The 26,309-nt window shown below is 33.7% G+C and overlaps 1 protein-coding gene across 15 annotated transcripts in view; it reads left to right on the top strand.

Moving 5' to 3' along the window:
- KIAA0825 (KIAA0825 ortholog) overlaps positions 1-26,309 on the top strand; it is a 356,002-nt gene that overhangs the window by 135,381 nt on the left and 194,312 nt on the right. For 14 of the 15 annotated variants that reach the window (XR_003046665.1, XM_015590466.2, XM_015590467.2 and 11 more), the window contains 2 exons: positions 8,916-9,095; positions 22,268-22,492. Coding sequence is in view for 14 of the 15 variants with exons in the window: in XM_015590466.2 (XP_015445952.1) it covers positions 8,916-9,095; positions 22,268-22,492 (405 nt within the window). In the remaining variant the exon portion in view is untranslated. The remainder of the gene's footprint in view (positions 1-8,915; positions 9,096-22,267; positions 22,493-26,309) is intronic. The other variant, XM_015590469.2, reaches the window with a different exon arrangement.

The raw sequence follows: 26,309 nt of genomic DNA, 5'->3' as shown, positions 1-26,309 counted from the left end.
ACAGAAGATTTTAAAATTGTAAGACACTATTTTGGATTACTGACTTTAAAATCCCAGGGCAATTGTTTTGGTAATTACCTCACTGAGGCCACATGGACTAAGCAGTTTCTTACATGTGGTATCAAAGGAACAAATATTTGGCAATTTTCCAATTGTTAGCAGGTGGCCTTTTCCTGCTGGTGACATTTGGATGAAGTGTGACTAACATTCTTTCCTTTGCCCATTATCGCAACAATGATTTCCAGTGAAACTGCTTAGCTTCTTGTAATTTGCAGTTGTAATATAATAACAACAAACTAGCAAATACATAATATTTAATGTGTTCCAGACATTGTTTCTAAGGGCTTTAAATGTATTCACTCACTGAATTCTCATAACAGCTTTATGTAGGATATCATTATCGTCTCCATTTTACAGGTGAGGAAACTGAGACACATAGAAATTAAGTCACTTGTCCAAGTCACATCCTCTTAAGTGGGAAAGCAAGATGTGATCCAGATGGCTGGCTTCCAGAGACTGCTTTCACCTACCACACTACACGACATCCAAGCCAGTTTGCACAATTCATGGGAGCTATCTGGAGCCTCTTGAATGAATAATTTTGATAGTACATTTTGTACTTTTATCCTTGTAACAAAGTGCCTAAAGTTAATCAAGAAACAAATCAGCAGAAAATTCTAGCTAAAGGGCTGCTACCTCTACCAAGCAATGGTTGACTTAAAATGAAAAAATCAATTCGAATTCTCCTATTTTATAGTTAAAATTTTCCTGATCTTTGGAGTCACAGAAGGCATATAATGACAGAACCTTGGTATTTTGTTATTCAGTGGTGTGTGTGTGTGTGTTATTTTATTTTGTAAGTATGACAAAGTGATGACCAAAATTAAAATATGCTCCCTCGTGGTGTCTTTAGTGCACCTAACGTTGATATCGTAGGCTGCTTTTGCTAGTGATGACATCTGCACTCTGACTTGTTCAATCTTTTCTTCTTTGCTGGATTTGTACCCCGTTCCTACTGGGAACACTAGAACCATATTTGTGCATAAGCGTCTTAAGGAAAAAGGCAGTTGCTCCAACACCAGTGACCTTTCAGTTGTCCCACATATGTACCAAGTTCTTTTCACCTATAGAACCTTTGAAATATTGTTTTTTGTACTTAGAATCTTCTTCATTTCCATTTCCTGGCAACTATTAGTCATCTTTTAGCTTAAATATTACTTCCTAGGAAGTCATCTTTGATGGTCTCATAAGATCCCACTGTAATTGCTTTTGTAACCCTTGTCATAATTTTAAGTGAAAGATTAATTGACATAATTGTGTAGCCAATGTCTGTCTCAGCCACCGCGAATTCCAGGAGGGCAGGGACAGCTCACCATTGTATCCCCATTGCTTGGCCTGGTTCTCGACACTTCAGACTGGTACTGAGCACATACAACGTGCTTAAAAAGTATTTGTTGAATGAATGAGTGGAGGCCAATTAACTTTCTATGACAGCAGAAAGTTCATTCATTAGCTTTGTAATCTCTCTGAATTTGTTTCCTCATTTCCAAATGGGGTACTAATATGACCTTATGTGTTCATTTTGAGGTTTAAAAAAGTAAAGTTAAGAGGTACTTAATTTATATTAGTTTCTTTCTTTCTTTCTTTTATACTGAATGCCTGGAAAAATATGCATGATGTATTTTTCTTCTGTAATCACCCTTCTTGGGTGCTCTATTCAGTGGTCTCTCCCTCTGCTTTTCATCAATTCTCCTCCTCTGTATCTCCTACAAGGTAGGTTTTCCTCCTTTGACACCTGTGTGCCTGAGAAGGCGGTGCCCTAGCAGCTGTCATGCAAGTGAAGAAAACTGGGCCAAATAAATATTTCCAAGTTCTGTATATTATAGTACTCCTTGAGAAACTGTACATATAGCTTGGGAGAACGGTGGTATGGATTTTGCTATGATGTTCCACCTACACAGAATCAGATCTAATCTGGTTTGACAGTGGCTGAAGTATTTCATATTCTATCTCTTCATGGCACCTATAATATGTCTAATATAACTAAAGGGAAATGTTTTTTCTATAGTAGTTAATGTGCTTCTAGTGTTAGCATGTAAAATGAGTAGGCATTATATCACAAGTGATACTATTATTGTGAATTTATGTAGCATATTTTTATCAACAACTCAAAGTGTTTGGATGTATTATTTAATGTATTACTCTTGGATTATTAGGACCATTTTGCAAATGAGGAAACTTCGATACAGAGAAATTGGGTAGATTGCTCCCTTGCTGTTTAAGTGGTCCTTGCTAAAAGAACCATTATACTGAAAGTATATCTATTGTTTTTAAATGAATTCTAAAAAGAAAACATGCTTTGTGGAAATATTATTCTTAGAACTAAAAAATAATATTCTCTTGAATTAATTTCTAAAAATATTTTGTTACTTGATTTTATAAATACATTCCCTAGTCAGCTAATATAATGAGCATTGCTAGGTATAATAAGGCATTGTTCTTAGCTGGAGATGCAGTGGTAAACATGACATACCATATTGCCTTCATATTCTGGGGGATTACTCGCTGGAGAAAAGTAGAAGAACAGACCTTATAAAGTAAAACGATATAAAAATTAGATAAGTTCAACTGCTAATAAGTACCACAAAATGCTTTTTCTTAGAGTGAATGATAGGGATTGAAAAATTGGATGGCAATTAAAGGATGCTCTGAAAAGCTGACACCTACGTATACTCGAGGGTGATTTGGAGTAAATGGAAGATGTCTTTATGCAGTATTATATATTTGGAATATTTCTTCTAATATTTTAGACTAAGAGCCAGCAAACTTTTCCTATAGACAGCCAGAGAGTAAGACCATACAGTCTTTATCACAACTACTAAACTCTGCCATTGTAATATGAAAGCAGCCACAGATAATCATGGCTGTGCAGAGAAGGAAAAAGTTTTTCTGGACCCTCTTAGGGTCCCTGGCTGGGTTTGAAAAGCAAACTGACAAAGACAGAGTAATAAGAGACAAGCATACAAATTGATTTGATACATGTTTTATGTAACATGGGAGCCCTCATAAGTAAATGAAGACCCAAAGAAACAGTTCATCCTGAGTATTTTTAAGCTAGGCTTAATGAAGAATGGACAGTTGTGGAGAAATATGGTAGGTCAAGGAGTATGAGTTAAGTGTAACAAAATGGGGAAGATTAGCAAGGCCTGTTTGTTAGGATTCTCCTCAGCGTCCCTTTGAGTTAAGATAAAAGGATGCTCCTTTTCTCTTTTCCTTCTGCTTTTCTCTCGTGAGGGTTTTATAACCTCTTTCAGGAAAGAAGGGGTTTCATGAAGGTCAGAGTAACCTTCCTGCTTTTGCTGTTTTCTCAAACTCCTTTAGTTTATAATAATAAATGCGCCAAGGTGCCATATTTGGGGGTAAAATGTCCTGAACCCCATCAGCTGTATTCTAATGGAATTTTATTTATGGACACTAAAATTTAAATTCATATGGTTTTTGCATGTCTTTCAACATATTCTATTTCTGATTTTTTTCAACCGTTTAAAAATATAAAAACATTCTTAGCTTCTGGGCCATAAGGAAAAAAAAAAAGACGATGGGCTAGATTTGTCTCCTAGGCTGTAGTAGCCAACCCTTGTTCTAGAATATTGTGCAGCACCCAAACCCCAAGGTGGCTTTATCATTCTTCTGCAATTTGGTCATTTGGAGAGGAGACCTGCACATAACCCTAGCATGGCACTTTTAACTGCTCTTCCAAGGCCTGAGTAGACGTTCTACTACGCAGATAGGCAAGGTATCTGGCTGTAGATTAATTTCCCTGTGAAATAACTTTAACTCAGTTCCATGTTACATGGACATCTAAGGACTTTGTGCTTATGGGGGAGCACAGCTCAAAACTTACCTCTTACTCCTTAGGGCTGCCAGCTACAGAATTTGAACTAATTAGTCCACCCATGCTTGGTGGTCATCAGACATTGTCTGTAGAATCATTGTCTTTTCTTGGCACAGTGTATATAAAGGGATATTGCCCACTTAAGAGTCAACACAGAGAAAAGTGACAAAGATCTTAAGGAGAAACCAGGCCATACCTTGCTTAAATAAATTAGGTATGTCTAACTTTGAGGGGGGAAAAAAGAGTAGAAAAGGCAAGATAGCTATCTTCAAATATTTTAAGTCTTCATGTAAAAAAATAAAATAAAATAAAATAGGCCATCCAATTCAGCAAGTAGAGATCCTTGGAAATGAGTTAGAAGGAAATGGATTTTGGCTTTCTGTCAGTCAGAAAACCTGACTTCTTATCCCTAATGACGACTGAGGAAGTCATTTTCAACTCCATGCTTTTCTTTATCCACTAGAGAGTCTAACCTAGATTTCTGTAGTCCTTTCTGATAAGTGTTTCATATATATTTTTAAATGCAAAACAATTTGATTACTTGAACTCTTCGACAGAAAAACTGGCTACCTTGAATAGTAGTTGTTATCCCACCACTGAAAATTTTCAAAAAGAAGCTAAGTGACCATTGTCAAAGATGCTAGAGGACTTTTTATTCATTCACTCAACAAACATTTGTTCATTTACTTACCTTCCTGTAAGGTACCTATCTTATGTTTCTCAATCAGATAATCAAAATTTGGTAGAAATCTGTGGGCTTAGGAGTCAAAGTTTTTAAAGACCTGTTTTGGCTGCACTTTGTTATTCTTGCCAGTGCCTTGCTGCTAAAGCAAAATCCCTTATTGCTCCACAAATGATTCAGTTGAATTAAAATTATTAAGTCTAACTTTTGCAATCTGATTAGCAATCATTTCTTTTCCAGTTGACAATCTCCTTGTGCATAATAGCCTTTCATGTTCCTGTTTTGCTTTCTTATCCTATAGAATTGCTCACTTTTATTTGCAAATCTAAAGGGCTTGAAGTTAATATAAGAATCTATCTGCAAACATTAGAGCTGTGAATCCCAGATCTAATTTTATGGAATAGTAATCTTGATAGATGCAATACTAGGAAAGGGTTTCGTGGTCAAAAGTACTATAGGAAAACTGCATGCTATATGATAAAAATCCATTCTTGAAGAGTCACAGGGGTCATGAATAATTAAAGGCTGTGAGAAATCCTGCAGAAAACAAAAGTGTTTAATGTTGTTGAAGCCAGCATTTCCAGAACATAAGCGCTACCCATAATGTCCCATGAAATGTACTTTGAAAATCTTACCTTATAAAAAGCATGGGAAAAAACCCTAGTAGATACAGCCAAAATTGTTTCAAAGAAGTCTGCCTATCTGCATTTATAAATATGTAAATAATACAAAATACTTTTTAAACATACAGAATTCTTTATATGACATGTGAAGATTATCAGTTTTCAAGGAATTGGAATCAATCACCCAGTTAATTCCTATTAATTAAATCTCTATTGATGTTATCTTCTTGATAATTCGTAGACTATTTTTCTACTTTATATATTATGGCAGCCTCTTTAAGACTTAATTTCTTCATTTATTTTTAAAAAATGGAGATCACATCCACCTCATAGAGTTTTTATGAGGATCAAGATAAATATAAAAATGTACGTAAAAAACTTAGCTTGCACTATGGTGGATATTCAATAAAGACCTGTCTTACATCTCACTGTAATCGTAGTCCTGAATTTGAGACTGTGAATATTCAAAAGAGAAATCTGATATTTAGTGTTTATTTGGGTTCTGAGGAAAACAACATAGAATACATTATAAGTGCTGAACTTCAGCTTCTACACAAGCATTTTAGAACATAAAGCAAGAAAATAACTCCCAGGAAAAAACATCCCTGAATAGAATGATTTTTTTTTTAGTCTTCAATGTTTAAGACTCATTATGTGAAACTTCCTTTTTTAAAATTTCAAAATTTGCCCAAGTAAGAATAGTTTAAGGAAAGGAAAGTAATAATCAAGTCGTATTTAATTGAAAACTTATAAATAAATGGCAGGTCTTTATATCTATTGTTAGCCTTTTATATAACAAACTGCAAGATTTTAAAACTAATTTTCAAGTCAGGTTTATTTTTGTTAATTTCCATAGTGAACTAGGCTGTGACATTCACATTTAGTGCTTCCCTAAAGCAATTTTTGTGTGATATTCCACTCCCTTTTTCCCAGGTATTAATTTATTGGTCTTGTGTTCTAGGTTTTGAGTCCTTGTTTTATATGTTACGCTTTCTATTCTTGCACTTTCTATCTCATACCTATGCCTAAAGTGAGTCTTTCTGTCTCTTCCCTTTGGTTAGGGATGCTCATTAGTGCCTGTTTAATTCAGCATCTCTAAGCTCATGGCACTCTTTTCCACAATATCGCTGCCAAATCCATTTTAGTGACTCAGCAGGAGCTTGTCATTAACAACATTCTAGTAGAAAGTAAAAATTAAGCAGTCTTGGAAAGTGCTAGTGTGCCGCACGTGTTTAAATCTTTGGTGGCAGTAAACACAGCCTCCCGGTGGGTAGGTGGTCAAGTTCTTCACCTAAGGCCACCCTTCCTTTCAAGCACTAACAAGTTCAGTTCTCAAAAGAAATTTGAAATAATAACTGCAGTGAAAAGAGCTCTTCAATGTTATCGAAAAGACGATCTGTTTCCAAATATTATATTTGTTTATATAATGTACAAACCATTTGATAGATAAAGGAGAAAGCAGATGGAATTCAAAACAGCAGCTTTATTATTGACAAAACCTGCGTCAGAGAATATGGCTTTAAATATGTGGCTTACCAACACTGCTTTCCAGAATTAAGCTCATCCCTCCATCCCTCCAGCCATCCTAGATGTCCCTTGCAGTGACAGAACAGCAGTCAAGCGGGCCTTCTAAGCCTAGCCAACCATGCCTAGTTCTCCCCCACCCACCACCTCCAAACTCACCATTGAGAAGAGTCCCTCCTCCATCTTTAGAATGAGGAGTGGGGAGAAACAGTAGCATGATTCATATTAAGGGGAGGACAATAAGAGAGTCCAGGCCTGGGCCAGATGTCGATCTGATAGGATAATACCTCTTGGGTAAAATTATTGATTGAGGGAGGTGAGGATAATGATTGTCTGAACAACGGAAACTTTAGGTAGATCTAGAACTCACTAATTTTTATTCCTTTAACCTCTGACGATCCCATAAAGACATATCCGGAAGTCTTTTTATTAAATACACAAATGTCTGGTCCAGAAGCAGAGGGAAAGGAAAAGGAGAGGGCTAGACCTCTATGTGGAGGAGATGAGAAAGGACTGACTTAACAAGCAGCAGGCAGGTGCAGCTTGAAATTTTTGATGAATCTAAAAACTTGTGCCAGGGATCCAGCTTCCCTCTGGGCCTTGCCCATACAAGCCTACCTGAACAGCACTTGGCAATAATTCCGGCAAAAATTCTGAGGAAGATTCTCATTGGTTACCTGCGTATCCCTGAGCTAATTACTGTTGATAGTGCAGGGGGTGTCATGCTCTGATGGGCCAGGCCTTGGTCATGTGCCCAGCCCAGGCGATGGAGCCAGCTTTATCCAACCAAGTAAACAGAGTTTGCGGTGGGAAGTGGGGGAGGTTGGGGGATAGGGGTTGTCCACACATGCAAGTTAGGGGATAGAGGCAGTGATAGCTTGCTGAAGGAAAACTAACTTGTTTAAAAAAAGAGAGAATGGATATTAGGAAGGCAAAAACAATAAATTTCCTCTACATAAAGTCTATGATGCTAGTTCTTAGTTTGCCGATAACATTAAGTTCTTGATCATGAAAATCAAATCACAAAAAATAAAATTGTCAAGAGGAAACAAAGTAATGAGCTTCTAAATGAGCAAGAAAAATAAATATGCTCATTTCAAAAGAATCCAGATTGCATTTGTTCAAGATATTTAAAATATAAGAGATAAGGTATGAGTCAATTTTTATCTTTAGTTCAAAAAGTATTTTTACATTTTATGAGACTGGGCATATCATACTAATAATCTAAACAAAGTAGAAATTATTCTTTCACTTTTCCAGTCCAACCCAGAGATACAACAGTGTAGGAACTCCTGATTACTCATCTTTGAAGAAGTCATAATGGAGCCAGAGGAGGGCCAAAAAGAGCAATTAAAATGGCTATATCTTTCAGGGAATTCCTGAAAGTTTTATTGAAAAAATGATAAACCTCTTAATTCTGAAATTATAGGGCCTATGGGTTTGAAAAATATGTATAAATTTATTTGTAGAATTGGTGGCATAATTTTAATAACACTATAAATGAATTTTTATGAAATTTATGTTTTGAACTTCAGAACATAATCGATGATCCATTTAAAAAATACAGAACGCAAATCCCAAAGAGAGATGCAAAGATTCAACTAGACTTAAGTAGATTTTAGATAACAAATGAATATATATAGAATAATACTATTTGGCATTCAAGTTATACATACATATATTCATTTATCTGTGCTTATAAATAATATGAATAAAATATAAATATCACTTATTAGTAGGATTTGGTACAATTTTGTTTTCTTAGTCAGATTTTTTTTATAATTTCCAGAATGAATGTGTATTACTTTTAAATAAAAAAAGGAATAAAAAATTTTTCTTTAAGAGAAAACAGAATTCTTACATTAGGGGAAACTAGCATTGCCTTTTGAAGTGATGTCACGCGGTCCTTCTCACAATTTTTTCTTTTATATGTATCCACGAGTATATGAGAAACAATATTGGGTTAGATGGGCCATTGATCTGAAAGGATGTGGCATTTCTCTTACTTTGTAAATATTAATTAAATGCATTTTTTACAGCATTATGCTAGGGTAAGTGATAAGAATTTAATACTATGTAAATAGTAATCAAATATATTCTTACAGCATTATGTTAGTGCTTGTGTAAGTGATAAGAATTTAATCATACTCACTGATACCTATCTTACTAAATCATTTTTATTCTTTTTAAGAACACACTTTTCAAGAACAGTGTTCTGATACAGAAAATAATCTGAACCAAGTATCCAGCTTGATGGAAGCCATCTTTAAAGTATTATACTATTGTACTTTTTCTCCACAAACATTTGGAAATGTTTTTGTGAGCTACATGGAAGAAGAACAATTATGGGACTTTTTATGTAACATTCCAGGTATGAGAAGTTTACTATTTGTAAAGGAAGCATTTTAAAGATGCCTACATGTATTTTTAAAGGTCTTTAAAAAGTATTGGTATAAATTTTGCTGAGTTTATTATTTGTAAAAGTTTATCCTACACTTTTTTTTTTTTCAGTATAAAGGCTTCTTTTGAGAATCATTAGCTATTAGTTCCTATAAAAATTTAGTATTCTTAAGACAACCTAAGGGGGAGATTGAAAAGGAAAATTGTGTAGTGCAGATTTTCTTCTATTATTATTATTAAGGAAGTGTTCTATCATTAAAATTTCATTTAATATTTACCAGAGATTATATTTTGCTATTGAGCATATTAGATATTAATAAGAAATGAAAAAATATTTTTTGATTCTTGGGTGCATATACTCAATGAACTGATGGACAAAATTACTGGTCCATTTTCTTCAAACATAAAAGGCATTTATTATGATGCCCATGGTCCCTCTCTCTACAAGGTATCCTATCATTCCTTTGAGGACAATATGTTATCTCATTTGTTTTGTATTTTTGGCTTGCAGCTAGAACAAATGTTAAAGACAGAGCAGATTACATATCTGAATAAGAAATGTTTATGAGGTGGCCCACCTTCAGGGCCAGGTGTAAAGATTCTCACATTGTTTTATCCTTAATATTCTGCCTTTAAATCTCCATACTCAATATTTGGAAAAACAAAGGATGAAAACTTAGAGGTTGTCTTGTTAATCTATTAACCATTTATATCACTTACATTTAGCTTCAACTTATAACTTTTCTTATACACTGTTTTGAAATTGACATTTTCATAAAATATTTCCTAGGATCCATATAAAAAAATCTAATTGGCTCATAATTATGTTTTCATTCTTTTGACTATTCGCTAGACATTACCTGAGTATCTTTTTAGCTATTTTAAAGTTATTATATTACATTTTCTCTTGGTCATTATCTCTGCAAAATAGCAATAGATAACTTTATGTAATGATTTCAAAAATCTGGATCTATTGCTTGAAGCTTCTATAATAATTAGCTCCTTTTAAAGTTTTGTCTTTTAATTTTCATGCATTCACTCACTGCTTCTCTTAACCAAAAGAGAGGCAGTTATCTAGAAAATGAGACTGAATTACTTCTGATGTAGATTTTACCGAACCGAAAGAAAAACTTCACCTACTGCTGTTTTTAGTTGTTTCTGGTGAATTAAAGCTGAATTCTCTTGAAAGATTATAAAGTGTTGGTGACTCACATGCTTCAACCATTATTTATCCTTCAACTCTTAAGTTCTTGAACCATTTTGATACTCAGCACAAAAGTGTACTAAAAATGACCCAGTTCCTATCAGTGGACTTCAGGAATTGGCATGAGAGAGCAAAACTGCTACTTGCTCCCAATTAGTCCTATTGCTGAGTATACCAGGGTCAGAGATGTTAAGAGAATTGCCTAAGATTGTCCATTGATGAGTTGCAGAATCAGAACTAGAAACCAGACCTTCTGTATTATTTCTCTTTATTTTTTCTATTAGACTAAATATTTTAAAACGTTTCCTTTATGAACATATGAATTTAATAATGAAATATATAATCTGATTTCATACATCCTTTGAATGAACATAAGCTAGCAGGAAAAATTAGAATGAAATCCATTTATAAAAGAGAAATACAAAAAATAATTAAGATGGGGACCTCATGTGGGCATTTCTTTTTCCTTTTTTTTAAATAATTTTTTACTTTTCAATTACAGTTGACATACAATATTATATTAGTTTCAACTGTACAATATAGTTGTACAATTAGATATTTACATAACTTACAAAGTGATCACCCCCAATAAGTCTAGTACCCATCTGACACCGTACATAGTAATTTCAGTGTTATTGACTGAATTCCCTATGCTGTACTTTAGATCCCCTATGCTGTACTTTAGATCCCCATGACTATTTGGTAACTACCAATTTGCACTTCTTAATTCCCTTCCCTCCTGTGGGCATTTCAAAGACCAATACATTCTTTAAGAAATAGTTTTCGTAGCAATCAATCATTGAAGGTCTATATCCTCAAAGTAGGTCAAGCAGTCTTTAGCCGGGCAATCGAATATCAAAGCATAAATTCTTTTGATTATTCTTCAGTCACTCTATTCCTTGACATTCTTTTTCTATTAAAAGAGATAAATGTTTTTAACACATCTCATGAATTAACTTTATAAGAAACTACGAAACTGGTTTTCAAAGTAATCATGTGTTTTTACATTCCCACCAGTAGTGTATGAGAGTTTTAGTTGTTGCAGGCCCTCATGAACGCTTGGAATTCTCTTCTTGATTTTAGTTATTCTAAGGGGTATGTACTATTATTTTATTCTGGTTTTAATTTACATTTCCCTGATAATTATACTTTCCTGAAACACATTTTTATGCAAATGTATGATTTTTCCAGCATCATTGTTAATGGTTATTTGAAAAAATTATTTTGTAAAATACCTATTCAAAACTTTTCTTTATTTTTTAATTGGATTATTTGTCTTACTGAGTTGTGGAGTTCTTTATATATTCTTGATACAAATTACATGTAGATATGTGTATTGATAAAATTTTTCTCCCAGTCTGTATCTTACTTTTATATTTTCTTAACAAGGTTTTTGATAAGGAGAGGTTTGTAATTTCAATGAGTCCAACTTATTCATTTTTTTATAGTAGTGTCTTTTTGTGTCCTAAGAACTATTTGCTTATCTAAAGAGTGCCAATATTTCTCCTTCGTTTTCTTTTGGAAATTTTATAGTTTTAGTTTTTGTGTTTAGTTCCATGATTAATTCCAAGTTGATTTTTTTTTTTTTGTATACTATGAATAAGGTAAGTGTTATTTTAGCTTTTGATTACATAAAAAAGTACTTTTCCTTTATATTTGAAATTTATATTTTTTCATACAAATGTATAATTTTTCCAGCACCATTTTTAGAAATCATTATCCTTTACTAGTTGAATTACTTCGATGCCTTTGTCAGAAATCAAATGACCATTTAATCAAATGTATGCATCAATTCGTGGACTCCATATTCTGATACTTGGAATTGCATGTCTACACTATTTGCTTTCTGCATGTCCTCTCTAAACTTGGTTCTTTTCCCCTCTATTTTGGCCCTCTTTTGGATTAACTCAGTATTTTTCAGTATTACATTTTATCTTTTATAATGGATTATGAGATATACCTCTTTCTTTCTCTGTCTATTTATCTGTGTTAATAGTTGCTCCAGGGTTTACGATATGTATCTTTAACTCATCAGTTTACCTTTTAATAATAGTATACCAATTTACATCTAATGTATGAATCTTACCATGGTACGTTTTGATTTATTCCCTTCTATCTTTTGTGCTAGTGTTATCATGCATTTTATTTCTACTGTTATAAACCCCACAATTTATTATTTTATTTTTATTTTAGTCAATTATAGTTTATAGAAATTAAAAAGGAGAAGAAAGTCTTTTATATTTATCTCTATATTTACCATTTCTGGTACTCTTATTTCTGTAGATCTGAGTTTCTAAAAGGTATTGTTTTCCTCTACCTAAAGAACTTCTTTTAACATTTCTTGTACTATAAATCTTCTGCCATCGTTATTTTAGCTTTCATTGCATGAAAAAGTACTTTAACTTTATATTTGAAATATTTTTCATTAGATATAGGATTCTGGGTTCAGAGTTTTGTTTTTTTCTTTTCTTTTTCATTCAGCACTTTAAAGATGTCATTCTATTATCTTTTGGCTTGCATTGTTTTTGATGATGTATCAGTTATTATTAAAGTGTCTGTTTACTTTTATGTAATTTGTCTTCTTCTGTGGTTGATATTAAGATTTTTGTCTTTATCACTACTTTCCAACAATTTGATTGTGTTTTGCTTTGTTTTGGTTTCCTTTGTATTTATTCTGCTTAGTGTCTGTTAAACTTTTTGTATCTGGAGATCTTTAATTTTTATCATATTTAGAAACATTTCAGCCATTTTTCTTGAGATATTTTACTTTTTATCCCCCCTTGCATCACTTTTTCTAGGACTCTCATTACATGTATACTAAACCTTTTGGTGTTTTCCACATGTCACTGAAGCTGTATTCTTTTTTGATTTTTTATTGTTTGGTTTTGTTTTTTAGCCTTCTTTCTTTTTGTGCTTTGGTTTGGATACTTTCTATTGTCTCTTCAAGTTCAGTGATTTTTTTTCCTGCAGTTCTAAACTGCTGTTAAGGCCATCACTGATTCCTATTTCATATATTTTTAACCTATAGCAATTCCACTTAGTTCCTTTTTATATTTTATACCTTTCTCTCATGTTTAAATCTTTGTACATGTATATGAAGTCTGTTTTAAATCTTTGTTTGCTAATTTCATCATCACTGTCATTTTGGAGTATGTTTCTATTGACCGATTTTTTCCCTCTGAGTCTAGAGCACTGTTTTTTGTATTGCACCTAGTAATTTTTTATTGGATGCCAGAAGTTATGGATGTTATGTTGTTGAGTATGTAGATATTGTTTTCATCCTTTAAAGATTTTGTTTTCACTAATAGTATTGTTACTTGTGGATTTTGAATATTGAACCAGCCTTGCATATCTTGGATAAATCTCACTTGGTTATGATATATAATTCTTTTTATACATTTTTGGATTCAATTTTCTAATATTTTGATTTTGATTTTTAAATCTATGTAAATAAGACATATTAGTCAGTAGTTTTCTTTTCTCGTAATGTCTTTTTCTTGTTTTGATATTCAGGTAATGCTGGCATTCGAATGAGTTAGAAAGTAGTCCCTCTGTATGTTCTGAAAGAGATTTAAAAGAATCGGTATATCTTTCCAGTCAAGATGGCAAAGTAGGTAAATGCTGTGCTTGTCACATCTCACAATTACATCGAAAGTACAGCTGAACTACAGAACCACAATTATTGAGTGTTGCCTGAAGTCTAGCTGAACAGAAGTCCTATAACTAAGGACATAGAGAAGAAGCCCCCCTGAGACTCTTAAGTTTTGTAGAGATGCAAAACAGGCTAAAAATTGGTTTAAAAATTGGGAGAGATATCTTGACTGTGGAGGTCCGCCCAGAGGAATGAGTGTTTCCAGTCCCACACTAGGCTGTTTAACCAATGGTTTCAGTGCCAGAAAGAGAAGTCTCCACAACTTCTGGCTGTGAAAACCAACAGGGATTGTGGCTAACTGAGACAGATGATGGCTGGAGTCCCAGGCATTCTTCTTAGAGGGCGTACACATGAACTGATCCACTGATAGGCTCATTCACTCTGAGTCCCAGAGCAAGGGCAGCAGCTTGAAGTGCGCCAGGGACATATGCAGAGGAACTGAGTTGGCTGGCTTCAGGGTGAGGGCTGGATGGGGCAGCTTTCTCCCAGACAGAAGTGCTGGCAGAATCCATTATTTCTTTGTTGAACCCTCTCCCCTCCTGGAGACACAGACAGCTATCATATCTGAGTCTCCATTAGCCTGGCTAACACTGGTCACCCCATCCTGGTGATTCCTTGAGACTCTACCCCACCCAACCTACAGGCCCATCAAGCTGCTTCTAGTGGCTTTTTCATACAAACAGCCTGTCTTGGCTCATGCTGCAAACTTTCCTAAACTCTCTCAAAGGTTAACAAAACCCAAACAAGCAGCATATGACCTCAACATGCCCTGTATCTCTTGCTGAACACCCTAAGGCCCGGCACTAGCGGCAACTGGCCTCAATTTCTAGCTTGGCCCCTCGAGGTACCTTCAACTCTCTCACAGGTTGCAGCCATCTGCGGGGTTCTTGGTGGCTCATACCAGGTGTCCCCAGGTGAGGCACAGGCTGCAGCTAAAGTTGGTCTGTGGCTAGGCCCCTCTCAGGCGGCCCCAGGACAGACAAGCCTGTTGGCCACCTTTGGACTGAGTCGGAGCACCAGCTGGGGCCACACCTGAGGATGACAAATCCAAAGGGCAGACAGAGCAGGCAGCAGAGCCCTGCTAAAGTGAATTCTGCATTGTAGGGTCAGCCCCTGAACAACAGCTCCTCCACTATACTCACTGGCCAGTCCTCACAACCAATCATCCCGTGGCTCAGTCCCTCCAATTGATGTGCAAATGGCAACCAACACTCAACTACAACAAGAGGGCACACAAAATTCATACAAAGAACACACCTGGAAAACTCAGCTCAAGTGACCAGGGAGACTGCACCACTATGCCCCACAAGACACCTACTATATAAGGCCACTCTTCTAAGACCAGGAGATATAGCCACTCTACCTAATACATAGAAACAAACACAAGGAGGCAGCCAAAATGGGGAGAGAAAAACAAAACAAAACAAAACAAAAACAAATATGTCTCAAATGTAAGAACAGAACAAAGCTCCAGAAAAAGAACTAAACAAAATGGAGACAGTCTGCCAGATGCAAAGTTCAAAACACTGATTATAAGGATGCTCAGTGAATTAGGGGAAAAGTAGATGAACTCAGTGAGAACTTTAACAAAGAAATTGAAAGCATAAAAATAGAGATAGAAAACATAAAAAAGAACCAGTCAGAAATGAAGTCAACATTAGAGGGAATCAACAGAAGATTAGATGAAACAGAGGATCGGATCAGCAATTTAGAAGATAATATAGCAGAAAACACCAAATCACAACAGCAACAAGAAAAAAGAATCCAAAAAATGAGGACAGTTTAAGGGGTCTCTGTGACAACATCAAGCGTACCAACATTCGCATCATAAGGGTACCAAAAAACTGTCAGCTGATTTCTCAACAGAAACTTTGCAGGCCAGAGGGATTATCACGAAATATTCAAAGTGATGAAAAGCAAAGATTTATAACCAAGATAACTCTACCCAGCAAAGCTATCATTTAAAATAAAAGGACCATTAAAGAGCTTCCCAGACAAGAAAAAGCTAGAGTTCATCAACATCAAACCAATATTCCAAGAAATGTTAAAGGGACTTCGAGGAGGAGGAGGAGGAAGAGGAGGGGGGAGGAGCTAAAGCTGAATTTTCTATTAAGGTAGGTGTAGCCCCTCCCCTTCCTCTGTGGGGGGGGGGGGGAGAAGGAGAGGGAGAGGGGGAGGGGGAGGAGGAACAATAAAGATCAAAAATATGAATTAAAAAATGGCAATAACTACATATTTATCAACAATTACTTTAAATGTAAATGGATTAAATCCTCCAATCAAAAGATGGGATGGCCGAATGAAAAAGAAAACAAGACTCTTACCTATACTGCCTACAAGAGATGAGTCTTCAGATTGGTAGACACACACAAGCTGAAAGTAAAGGGATGGAAAAAGATATTTCATGAAAATGGAAATGAAAAAAAGAAGTTGGGGCATCAATACTTATACAAGACAAAATAGGCTTTAAAACAAAGGCTATAACAAGAGACAAAGAATGACTCAATAATTCCACTTCTGGGTATTTTTTCAAGGAAACCCAAAACACTACTTCAAAGGGACATGTGAATTCATATGTTTATTAAAGCATTATTTGCAATAGCTAAAATATGGAGGTAACCTGGGTGTCCATCAATGGATGAATGGATAAAGAAGAGGTAGTACAAATATATGATGGAATGTTATTCAGATATATGAAAAATGAAATCTTGCCATCTGCAACAACTTGAATGATGGGCCTAGAGGAGGGTATTGGGCTGAGTGGAGTAAGTCAGACAGAGAAAGAAAAATGCCATATGATTTCACTTACATGTGGAATCTAAAGTACGAAATAAGCAAACAAAATAGAAACAAACTCATAGATACAGAGAGCATTTTGATGGTTACTAAATGGGAAGGAGCTTTGGGGGATGGTTGAAAAGGGGGAAGGGATTAAGAAGTACAAATTAGTAGTTACAAAATATGAGGATGTAAAGTATAGCATGAGGAATATAGTAAATAATATTGTAGTAGCTATATTAGGTGTCAGGGGTGGGGAGTCAAAAGGGGAAGAGATTAAGAAGTACAAACTAGTCAGTTATAAAATATGGGGATGTAAAGTATAGCATGAGGAATATAGTCAATAATATTGTAGTAGCTATATTAGGTGTCGAAGAATACTAGATTTATCAGAGTGATCACTTTGTAAGTTATATAAATATCTAATTACTGTATTGTACATTTTGACAGATTGTGTCTTTCAAGAAATTGGTCCATGTCATCTAGGATATCTAATTGTTGGTCATAGAGTTATTTAGAGTATTCCTTTATTCCTTTATGTCCATGGATCTATAGTGATGTTCTCTCTTTCATTTCTGATATTAGTAGTTCGTATCCTCGCTCTCTCTTTCTAGTCTGGCTAGAGGCTTATTGATTTTATTGATCTTTTAGAAAAACCAACATTTAGTTTTGTTGATTTTTCCTATCGATTTCTTGTTTTCAGTTTCATTGATTTCTGATCTAATTCTTACCATTTTTTTTCTTCTGCTTCGTTTGGATTTAATTTGTTCTTATTTTTCTAGTTTCCTGAGGTGGAAACTTAGACTGTTGATTTTAGGTCTTTCTTCTTTCTTAGTGTATGCATTCAATGCTATACATTTCCCTCTAAGCACTGCTTTTGCTGCATCCCACAACTATTGATAAGTTGTGTTTTCATTTTCATTTTAGTTCGAAATATTTTTAAATTTCTCTCACGATTTCTACTTTTACCTATGTGTTATCTAAAAGTGTATCATATATTTTCAATATCCATGTTTTGGAATTTTTCCCGTTATATTTCTATTATTGATTTCTAGTGTAATTCCTTTGTACTCAAAGCAGACATTGTGTGATTTTTATTCTTCAATTTAAGTGTGCTTTATGGCCCAGAATGTGATCTATCTTAGTGAATGTTAAATGTGAGCTTGAGAAGAGTATGTATTCTGCTGTTGTTGGATGAAATAGTCTCTAAATGTCAATTATATCCAGTTGATTGATGGTGTTGTTGAATTTTACTATGTCCTTATTGATTTTCTACTTGCTAGAGCTCTTTCTGATAGAGGGCTGCTAAAGTCCCCAACTATGTTAGTAGATTCATCTATTTTTCCTTGCAGTTCTATCAGTTTTTGCCTCACATAGTCTGATACTCAGCTATTTGGCACATACACATTAACAATTGTTATGTCCTCTTGGAGAAATGACCCCATTTATCATTATGTAATACCTTCCTTTATCCCTGATAACTTTCCTTGCTTTGAAGTCCGCTTTGTCTGAAATTAATATAACTACTCCTGCTTTCTTTTGATTTGTGTTAGTGTGATATGCTTTTCTCCATCCATTTACTTTTAACCTATATGTGTCTTTAAATTGGGTTTATTGTAGACAACATATAGTTGAATCTTGTTCTTTGGTCCATGCTGATCAATCTCTGTCTTTTCATTGGTTATTTTAGTCCATTGACATTCAAAGTGATGATCGATATAGTTGTATTATTATATCTATTATATTTGTTATTGTTTTTTATTTGTTGCCCTTGTTGTTTATTCTTATTTTGGCTTCCAATCTGCTGCCCTACTTGGCTTTAATTGCGCATTTTATATGATTCCATATTCTCTGTTTTCTAAGCACGTCAGTTATACTTCTTTTTTTACTTTTTTAAGTGATTTCTCGAGTTTGCAACATATATAGAGAGTTTGAAACCCATCCAAGTCCACTTTATAACAACACTATAACACTTCACAGGTGTTGTGAATACCTTATAATAACAAAATAATCCTAATTTTTTCCCATTCCTTATATCATTACTGTCACTCATTTCACTTATATATAAACATACATAAGTATGTACATGTGCATATATGTAAGATATATCAGTCAAATGAATACATTGTTGATATTATTTTAAACAAACTTATCTGGTAGATCAATTACGAATAAGAAAAATGAAAGTTTTCATTTTACCTTCACTTATTCTTTCTTCAGTGCTCTTCCTTACTTTATGTAGATCTGAATTTCTGACCTATATTATTTTCTCTTTAATGAACTTCTTTAAACATTTCTTACAAAGCAGTTCTACCGGCAATAAATCCCCTCAATTTTTGTTTGTCTGAGAGTCTTTATTTCTCCTTTACTTTTAAAGGATCATTTTTCAGAGTATATAGTTCTAGGCTAGTGGGGTATTTTTTCTCTCAACATTTTAAATATTTCACTTCACTCTCTTCTTATGCACATGGTTACTGAGAAGTAAGATGTAATTCTTTCCTTTGTTCCTCTAAAGGCAAAGTGTCGTTTTTCCTACGACTTCTTTCAGGACTATTTTTTTAATCTTTGATTGTCTATAGTTTGAAAATAATATTCCTAGGTATAGTTTTTTAAAGTATTTATCCTGCTTGGTATTCTCAGTGCTTCCTGATTCTGTGGTTTGTGTTTGACATTAATTTGGGGGAAATTCTGTCATTATTGTCTTAAATATTTCTCTTCTGTTTTTTTCTCTCTCTCTTTTCTCCTATATTCCTATTATGTATATATTATATTTTTTTGTAGTTGTCCCACAGTCCTTGGATATGCTGTTCTGTTTTTTGTTTGTTTGTTTGTTTGTTTTCTTTGTTCTCTTTGCTTTTTATTTTTGGAGGTTTGTATTGAGATATGCTCAAGCTCAGAGATTCTTTTCTCAGCCATATCCAGTTTACTAATAAGCCCATGTTACAGTACTTTTGATCTGTAGTATTTCTTTTGCATTCTTTCCTAGGACTTACTGATTTATTCTTGCATGCTGTCTATTTTATACATTAGAGCATTTAGCATATTAATCATAGCTATTTTAAATTCCAGGTCTGATAATTCTTACAGCTTTGCTATATCTGTTTCTGATGCTTTCTCTGTCTTTTTAAATTGTGTTTTTTGTTTTTTAGTAAGTCTTATACTTTTTTCTTGAAAGCTGGACATGATGTACTGTATAAAAGGAATTGCTCAAAATAGACCTTTAGTAATGTGGTGAAGAGGTGTGGGGGAGGGAAACTATCTGCAATCTTATGATTGGGTCTCAGTTTTTTAGTGAGCCTGTGCCTCTGGATGGTGTACTTCACAAATGTCTTTCAGTCTCCGCTCCACCCCCTCCCCCGCCCGCCACTTAGGTAGGAGAGAATGGCTAGAGTGGACTGCAGCTGGATATTGCCTTTCACCCAGGACAGTTAGGCTCCGATAACCCCAGTGGGTTAGGCTCTGTTTTAATAGTTTCTCCTATAGGTAAGCCTTAATAAAACAGAGCTCTGGCTTATTTCAGAATGTTTCTTTTCCCCTCCCCTGGCTGGAAGCACTAGTGGATTTTTGTTTGATATTTATTGTGGGAAACTTGTTGAGCTCCTGGAGGTAAAACTCACAAAAGTGTGGCAGCTCCCTCATGACAGGGGTCCTTCTGGAGTTTGAACTCTCAGACTTGTTTGCACTGAGCCTCCAGTAATTTATCAATTACAGTTCATATTTTTCCACCTTGACACTGCTTCCCATGGTAGTTTCTGCTTATGAGTCTTTGCTCCACTAAACCATGACTCCATGTAATTTGCCTGTCTGTCCCTCCAATTTGCCTTGTGTCTTCACCTCTCTTATCGATCCAAGAAGAGTTGTTGATTTTTTAAAATCTGTTCAGCTTTGTATTTGTTGTTAAAACAGAGTGGTGCTTCCAAGCTCTTTATTTGCAGAGTTAGAAATGAGAAGGCCTTGCCACTTACTCTCTTTTCTCTATTCCCTCCTCTCCCATTTCTCTTTTTATTTATCTGTATCTTAACTCCACCATAGGCATCTGTGGCTATTGCTTAATTCTCCTTATAGTATTTAATGCTTGAGATATTTCAGAACCCTGTATCAAGAGACTACTGGGCAGCCCTACACTGTAAAATGGTAATTTTTATAGAAAACTTATCTTAGATAAAAATAGCAAATATATATGGAGCACTTACTACATACCAGTTAATTAATTAATTAATTAATTAATTCATATAAGTTTTAAATAATTCTTTGAGATAGATCTATTATTTTCTCTGTCATTTTCAATACTTTGTTTTTATTTTAAAGTGAATAAACATATCTTTTTATCTAACAGAAATAGAGGGATTTCTGGCTTTCTAGAACTTTTAGATATGTGAGATGATTTTAACCCATGACTCCAAAGCATTGAACCAAAATGAATATTAATTATTGCTACAAGAAGAAGGGTTCTTAATGTGTTTCACTGAATTAAAGTTTTAAAACATCATTGAAAAGACAGCCAGCTATGTCTTCCACCCATCCTGTAAAGAGCAACAACGTATGTGATGACTATGCCATGTGAAAAAATTAAAATCTCAATATTTGATATTAGCAAGATCCTCTTCACCATGGTCATTTTAATAATGGTTTGAGTTATTTGAAAAATATCACCTCAAAATTTGAGAAAGAAAAAAGCATATAGGTGCCTTACTGTATTGATTCAAGTGATAGTCCCAGGCCTTTCCAGTTGTATTTTTTAAATTTATTGCATTTACCACACAAATAATATATATTCATGGTGGTAACATGTATAATCAGTAAGAAGTCAGGATGGCAGAAAGAAAGAAAGGAGAAAAGGGTAGAGGGAGAGAGGGAGGGAAAGAAGGAAGAAAAAGGAAAAGAAGTAAAGGAAGAGGAAAATCTCCATTGACGTTGTAGAGTATATCTTTTGTTTCTTTTAAATGTGTATGTAGATATGTGGTTTTAAATACAAATAGCATGCCATACTCTTTCTAACCTGCTTTTATTTTTATACTAAACAATATATGGCTTTACCATGTAAATAGATATACCTTGGCTAATTAAACACTTCACCAATTACTGGATATTTAAATTATTTCCATTTTTTTATATCTTTTATATAACCATAATTAATTTCTTAGGATAAAGTCCTAGAGAAGGAATAAGTGGATTAACGGGTAAGTAAAATGTTAAAGTTTTTGATATTATTGCCAAGTTGTCATCTAAGAAGGTAACACAATTTATATTCCCACCAGAAGAGTTCGAAGCTACCAGAAAATACTGTTATTCACTATTATTTTAATTTTCATTACCTTTATTACCAAGATGAAGAAATTTTTTTTCAAACATTTATGAACTGTTTATCAATTGTATGATTTCTAGGTTAAAAACAGCTCTCTTTTCCTATAGCTTTAAACTAGATCACTGAGAAACTGAATTCCCAATTGAACAAGGCACAAAATATTACAAGATTCTGCTAACTGTAATATACTGTCTAATTTTAAAGTCTCAACATGTATGGAGTCTGAGCTAGAGTTCATCCGAAGCTTGAGACTGGCATTGACCGACGCTGTCAAGGACATTGTACAGGAGATAATATCTGTGATGAATTCTGGAAGAAACTGTGAGACAAACCTAAATAAGCACATTGTTCCTGAACATTTGCTTGAGAGCATTCCAAAAGAATGGAATTATATTCCAAAAGAAACCAAAAAGAAAGAATCAAGCAAAGGTATATTTATTTTTCTGTAAGAACATATTCCTCAAGAAGCAATTTTCTAGGATATGAGATCAAGTAAAATTCTAAAAGTGATAATATTTGTAAACTATATTAGTCTTATTTTTACCATGTATATTTGAAACCTGTAATTTTCCTTACTGAGAGTCATATGATCAAAGAATCTAGAAATGAAAATTACTCGAATGGTCATTTTATTTATTTAGTTACCAATTGAGGATTTTCTGTGACATTCTGTGTTCATGTTAGTATTCACAGATTAGTCACATGATTTTGACTGATTTCCTCTAAATCTATTGAGTAATCTAAAATTCATACTCTCAAGAAAATTGCATGATATTCAGTTTAATTATTCTTTCCTTGAAGTTTTCCCCTGCAACCATCAATTATTACTTTCTTTTCGCTTGTTGATACACCTATATGTGTAGCTTTCAGGTCAAAAATAGCACCCTATTTAGTAACTGTGTTTTCCAGACAGATGTTTTTCCCCCAAATACCCATGGTCCTGAATTCAGTGCATTGTTCTTATTCAGCGTGTCTACCAAATGTATTTAAGAACTATCAGTTATCTACATTATTTATTTTATTAATCAAGTCTTCTCTTCTTAAATGATTTCTTCCTATCTAGATGTTTCTACTTTCTGAGAAATTCACAAGATTCCTTTGAATATATACTATGTATCTGTCTATATTCATAAATATTTAAAATTTTTATAATCAACTTTTCCCTTTTGTATTCATCTTTAAAGAAGAATATTTTTTCACTAACTCTAAGGAAATTGTCAACAGTAAAATATTCCAGCTGAGCCCACTAAAGTTAACCGAGGGGACTAGACTTTCTTTCATTCTTCTCCATGATGATCCTAAATAATGTGACTCTTATCCAGTGACCTTATATTACAAACTCAAATCAATTTTCTATCTGTGACCTTTCATAGTAATGTTTTAATTTTGTTCAAGCCCTATTAAACTTCCTTTAAATCTAGTAAAGCCATTTAATTGAAATTGGAAATGTCATCTTTTCACTGCTTAAGTTTTTCCTTGTCTGAGTTGTTCCCATCTCTCTTTCATTCTAGCTTTTGTATATTTCATAGATTTTGAGCAATTCAAGAGGCATGATCTATAGTTAACATATCGTGTCATATGAGTAGCACTATTTTCCTTGTGGCTTTCAAGTCATTCTATTCATGAACAATTTTGCTTTCTAAAAGCATTTTGGAATTCTTCCATAACATTTCAAAGAGCCTCCAATTCCAAAAAAATGCTTACTTTGTAGATATAAGTTCTTGAAGTTTTCCTTACTAAATAATATTCTTCATAAAATTATCACTAAGTACGATACTTCTTCGATAGACAGCCATGAAGGGGTGCCAAATCACATAAATATATAAAAGAAAGTGGTAGAGAAAAGTGATTTCATAAAGCATTCTGTGCATTCCAGGTGGCTATGACAATAGAATTACCATAGTTCTTCATTTCTTCCCTCTTTTAGAGTGACAGTGCTCAGCCTTTATTTTCACTATAGTATACAAGAAAGATAATATTTACATACCAGACATTAAGTCACTTACTCATTCAGTAGGTATTTACTAAATGAATTATACTACCTACCAGGCACTGTGGTTGAGACCAGAGGGAAACTGTAAATAAAATATCTCTTCTTGGTGCTAGAAGAATAGGTATAACTATTGTGAAATGCATACAAACACCTCAGGGGATGTACAAGACAATTCTTGGGTGTGTGAAGAAAGAAAGAAATTAAACTTTACTAAAGTTTCATATGAAGATTGTCACTGGGCTTCTCCTTCGGTCTGTGAGTGAGCCAGTTGTATGTTGGAAACAATATTATTAGGCAGGAGATGGACAGGGTAATCTTACATCTTCATTAGCTTTCAGTGTACAATAATGAATTAAGGTTGTCCTTTATATTTCAGAATCTACTTTTAACAAAATTAATTCTCATAAAGAACACAAGTGGCTTTAATATATTCCTATAAATCAACAGGTCAACTGCAGTTTAAAACTAATACTAGGAATGCAAGGAAGAGCAAACAGTGACAAAATGAAAGAGCTCACTCTTTCTATTCCTAACATGAGCTCTTTCTCAGCCATATTATAAGGAAAAACAATAATAATCTGACCAGATTTGGGGAAAAAAAAAAGAAAAAAAGAAAATGTGTGGTAAAACCATTTGAAATATGGCTTCGTATGTATTATCATTAAATATGAACCCTTCCTAAATGAGTATCGTGCCCTGAGATATTAGCTAGAGATAGCTTGAAGTCATCTTGATTAGCAAAAAATTTCAAAACCAAACTTTTAAAACATGAAGACAAACTTCTATAATTGTTTCTAGCAATGTTTTAAGTCAAACATATTTAATCCAGTACTTTGCAAAATTTATCAAAAGACCAATAAATGTTATTTTGGAGAATTCTAACTTGATTTTGAGAATTCTAACAGGTTTTTTTTGAGAATTCTTTAAATGTTCCCAGTAAAGGGAACATTTGCTTCCTGACACAATGAAAATGACAGAACATGGAAAACACTAGGGTAACAAACAAGTTCAGATGTTTCTGACTGAACTTTAGCTCAGTTTAGGTATTGGCTCCCTTATTTCAAAATGCAAATATACAAAGAACTAGTTGTTTTGTTTCTTTGACAACAATTAAATGAAAGATATACTAGAGAGTATATTTTTTTAACAGTAAATTACTTTTTAAGTAAAAAGAATGTTTTATGGGAAAACTTTGGAGTAATTGCTTTAACTGAAACTGAATTCTGGAGAGGAAATAGAGATAGCACCACAAGGAAAATGTATTCATGGCATCATTGACATACATATTGTTGAGGAAGAAATTGAAGGCAAAAATACACAAAGTGCTATAGGAAGTCATTAAGATAGTTTATTTTACAAAAGCTAGAAAGATTACTTTTATAAAAGCCAGTACCACCTATAAAAATATCATAGCCTCACATTTAAAAATTTAGAATTTTCTAACATAACTTCAAATATTCCAAAAAAGAGTTTAAGTGATTCTTGAACATTTTTCTTAAAAATATAAAAACAAAATATTTTTCAATTTGTTTGCAAGAATAACTAATTGACATCACAAATGATGAAGAATTATTAGTCATCAACAACCTTTGCCTATTTGCTGGCAAGATTGAAAAACAAGTGCCATGATTTCACAAGAACTGTTATTCATATACTTGTTCTGCGTGGATCTATGTGTGTTCATTTAGTGGCTTTTACCCTATGACAGCCATTAAAACCAAGTATTCAAACAAACTGAACTTAGAATTACTGTTTGCAAAGTGTTAAGCCCAGATTTTAAAAAATAATAAAGCATGTTAAATCACATTATGCTTACTCAATAAATTATTATTAACATTTTATATCATTAATAAACACAATTTTAAATGAATTTTAAGACATTATTTTGTCTTCACCTCATTCATTATCAATTTCTCTTTTGCATGTTTTATGATTCACAAAATATATTATTATAGCCAGGAGTTCATGAATGGCAAGGAAGAAATAATAAATAGATAAATATACATATCACATTGCATTTATTCTAAGACACATTTTTTCACACTTTATCAGCTTTGAAATTGGGATGGCTCTTACAATATATTACCTATATATGGCTTAGCTAGAAGTCAGCTTATTTAATTAAAGACAGAAAAATAAGTGTGTGGCATTCTTAAAATATACCTCCCTGGTGTGTTGTTAACATCGTCTTAGACTCAGAGCCCCTGTGATTAGTAGAATGGGTTTATTAATTTATCATCAGCGTAAAAGTTC

Source organism: Pteropus alecto, unplaced genomic scaffold, assembly GCF_000325575.1.
Source record: "Pteropus alecto unplaced genomic scaffold, ASM32557v1 scaffold20, whole genome shotgun sequence".
In the NCBI taxonomy this organism is placed as follows: domain Eukaryota; kingdom Metazoa; phylum Chordata; class Mammalia; order Chiroptera; family Pteropodidae; genus Pteropus; species Pteropus alecto.
This window is presented reverse-complemented; position numbering and strand designations above follow the sequence as displayed.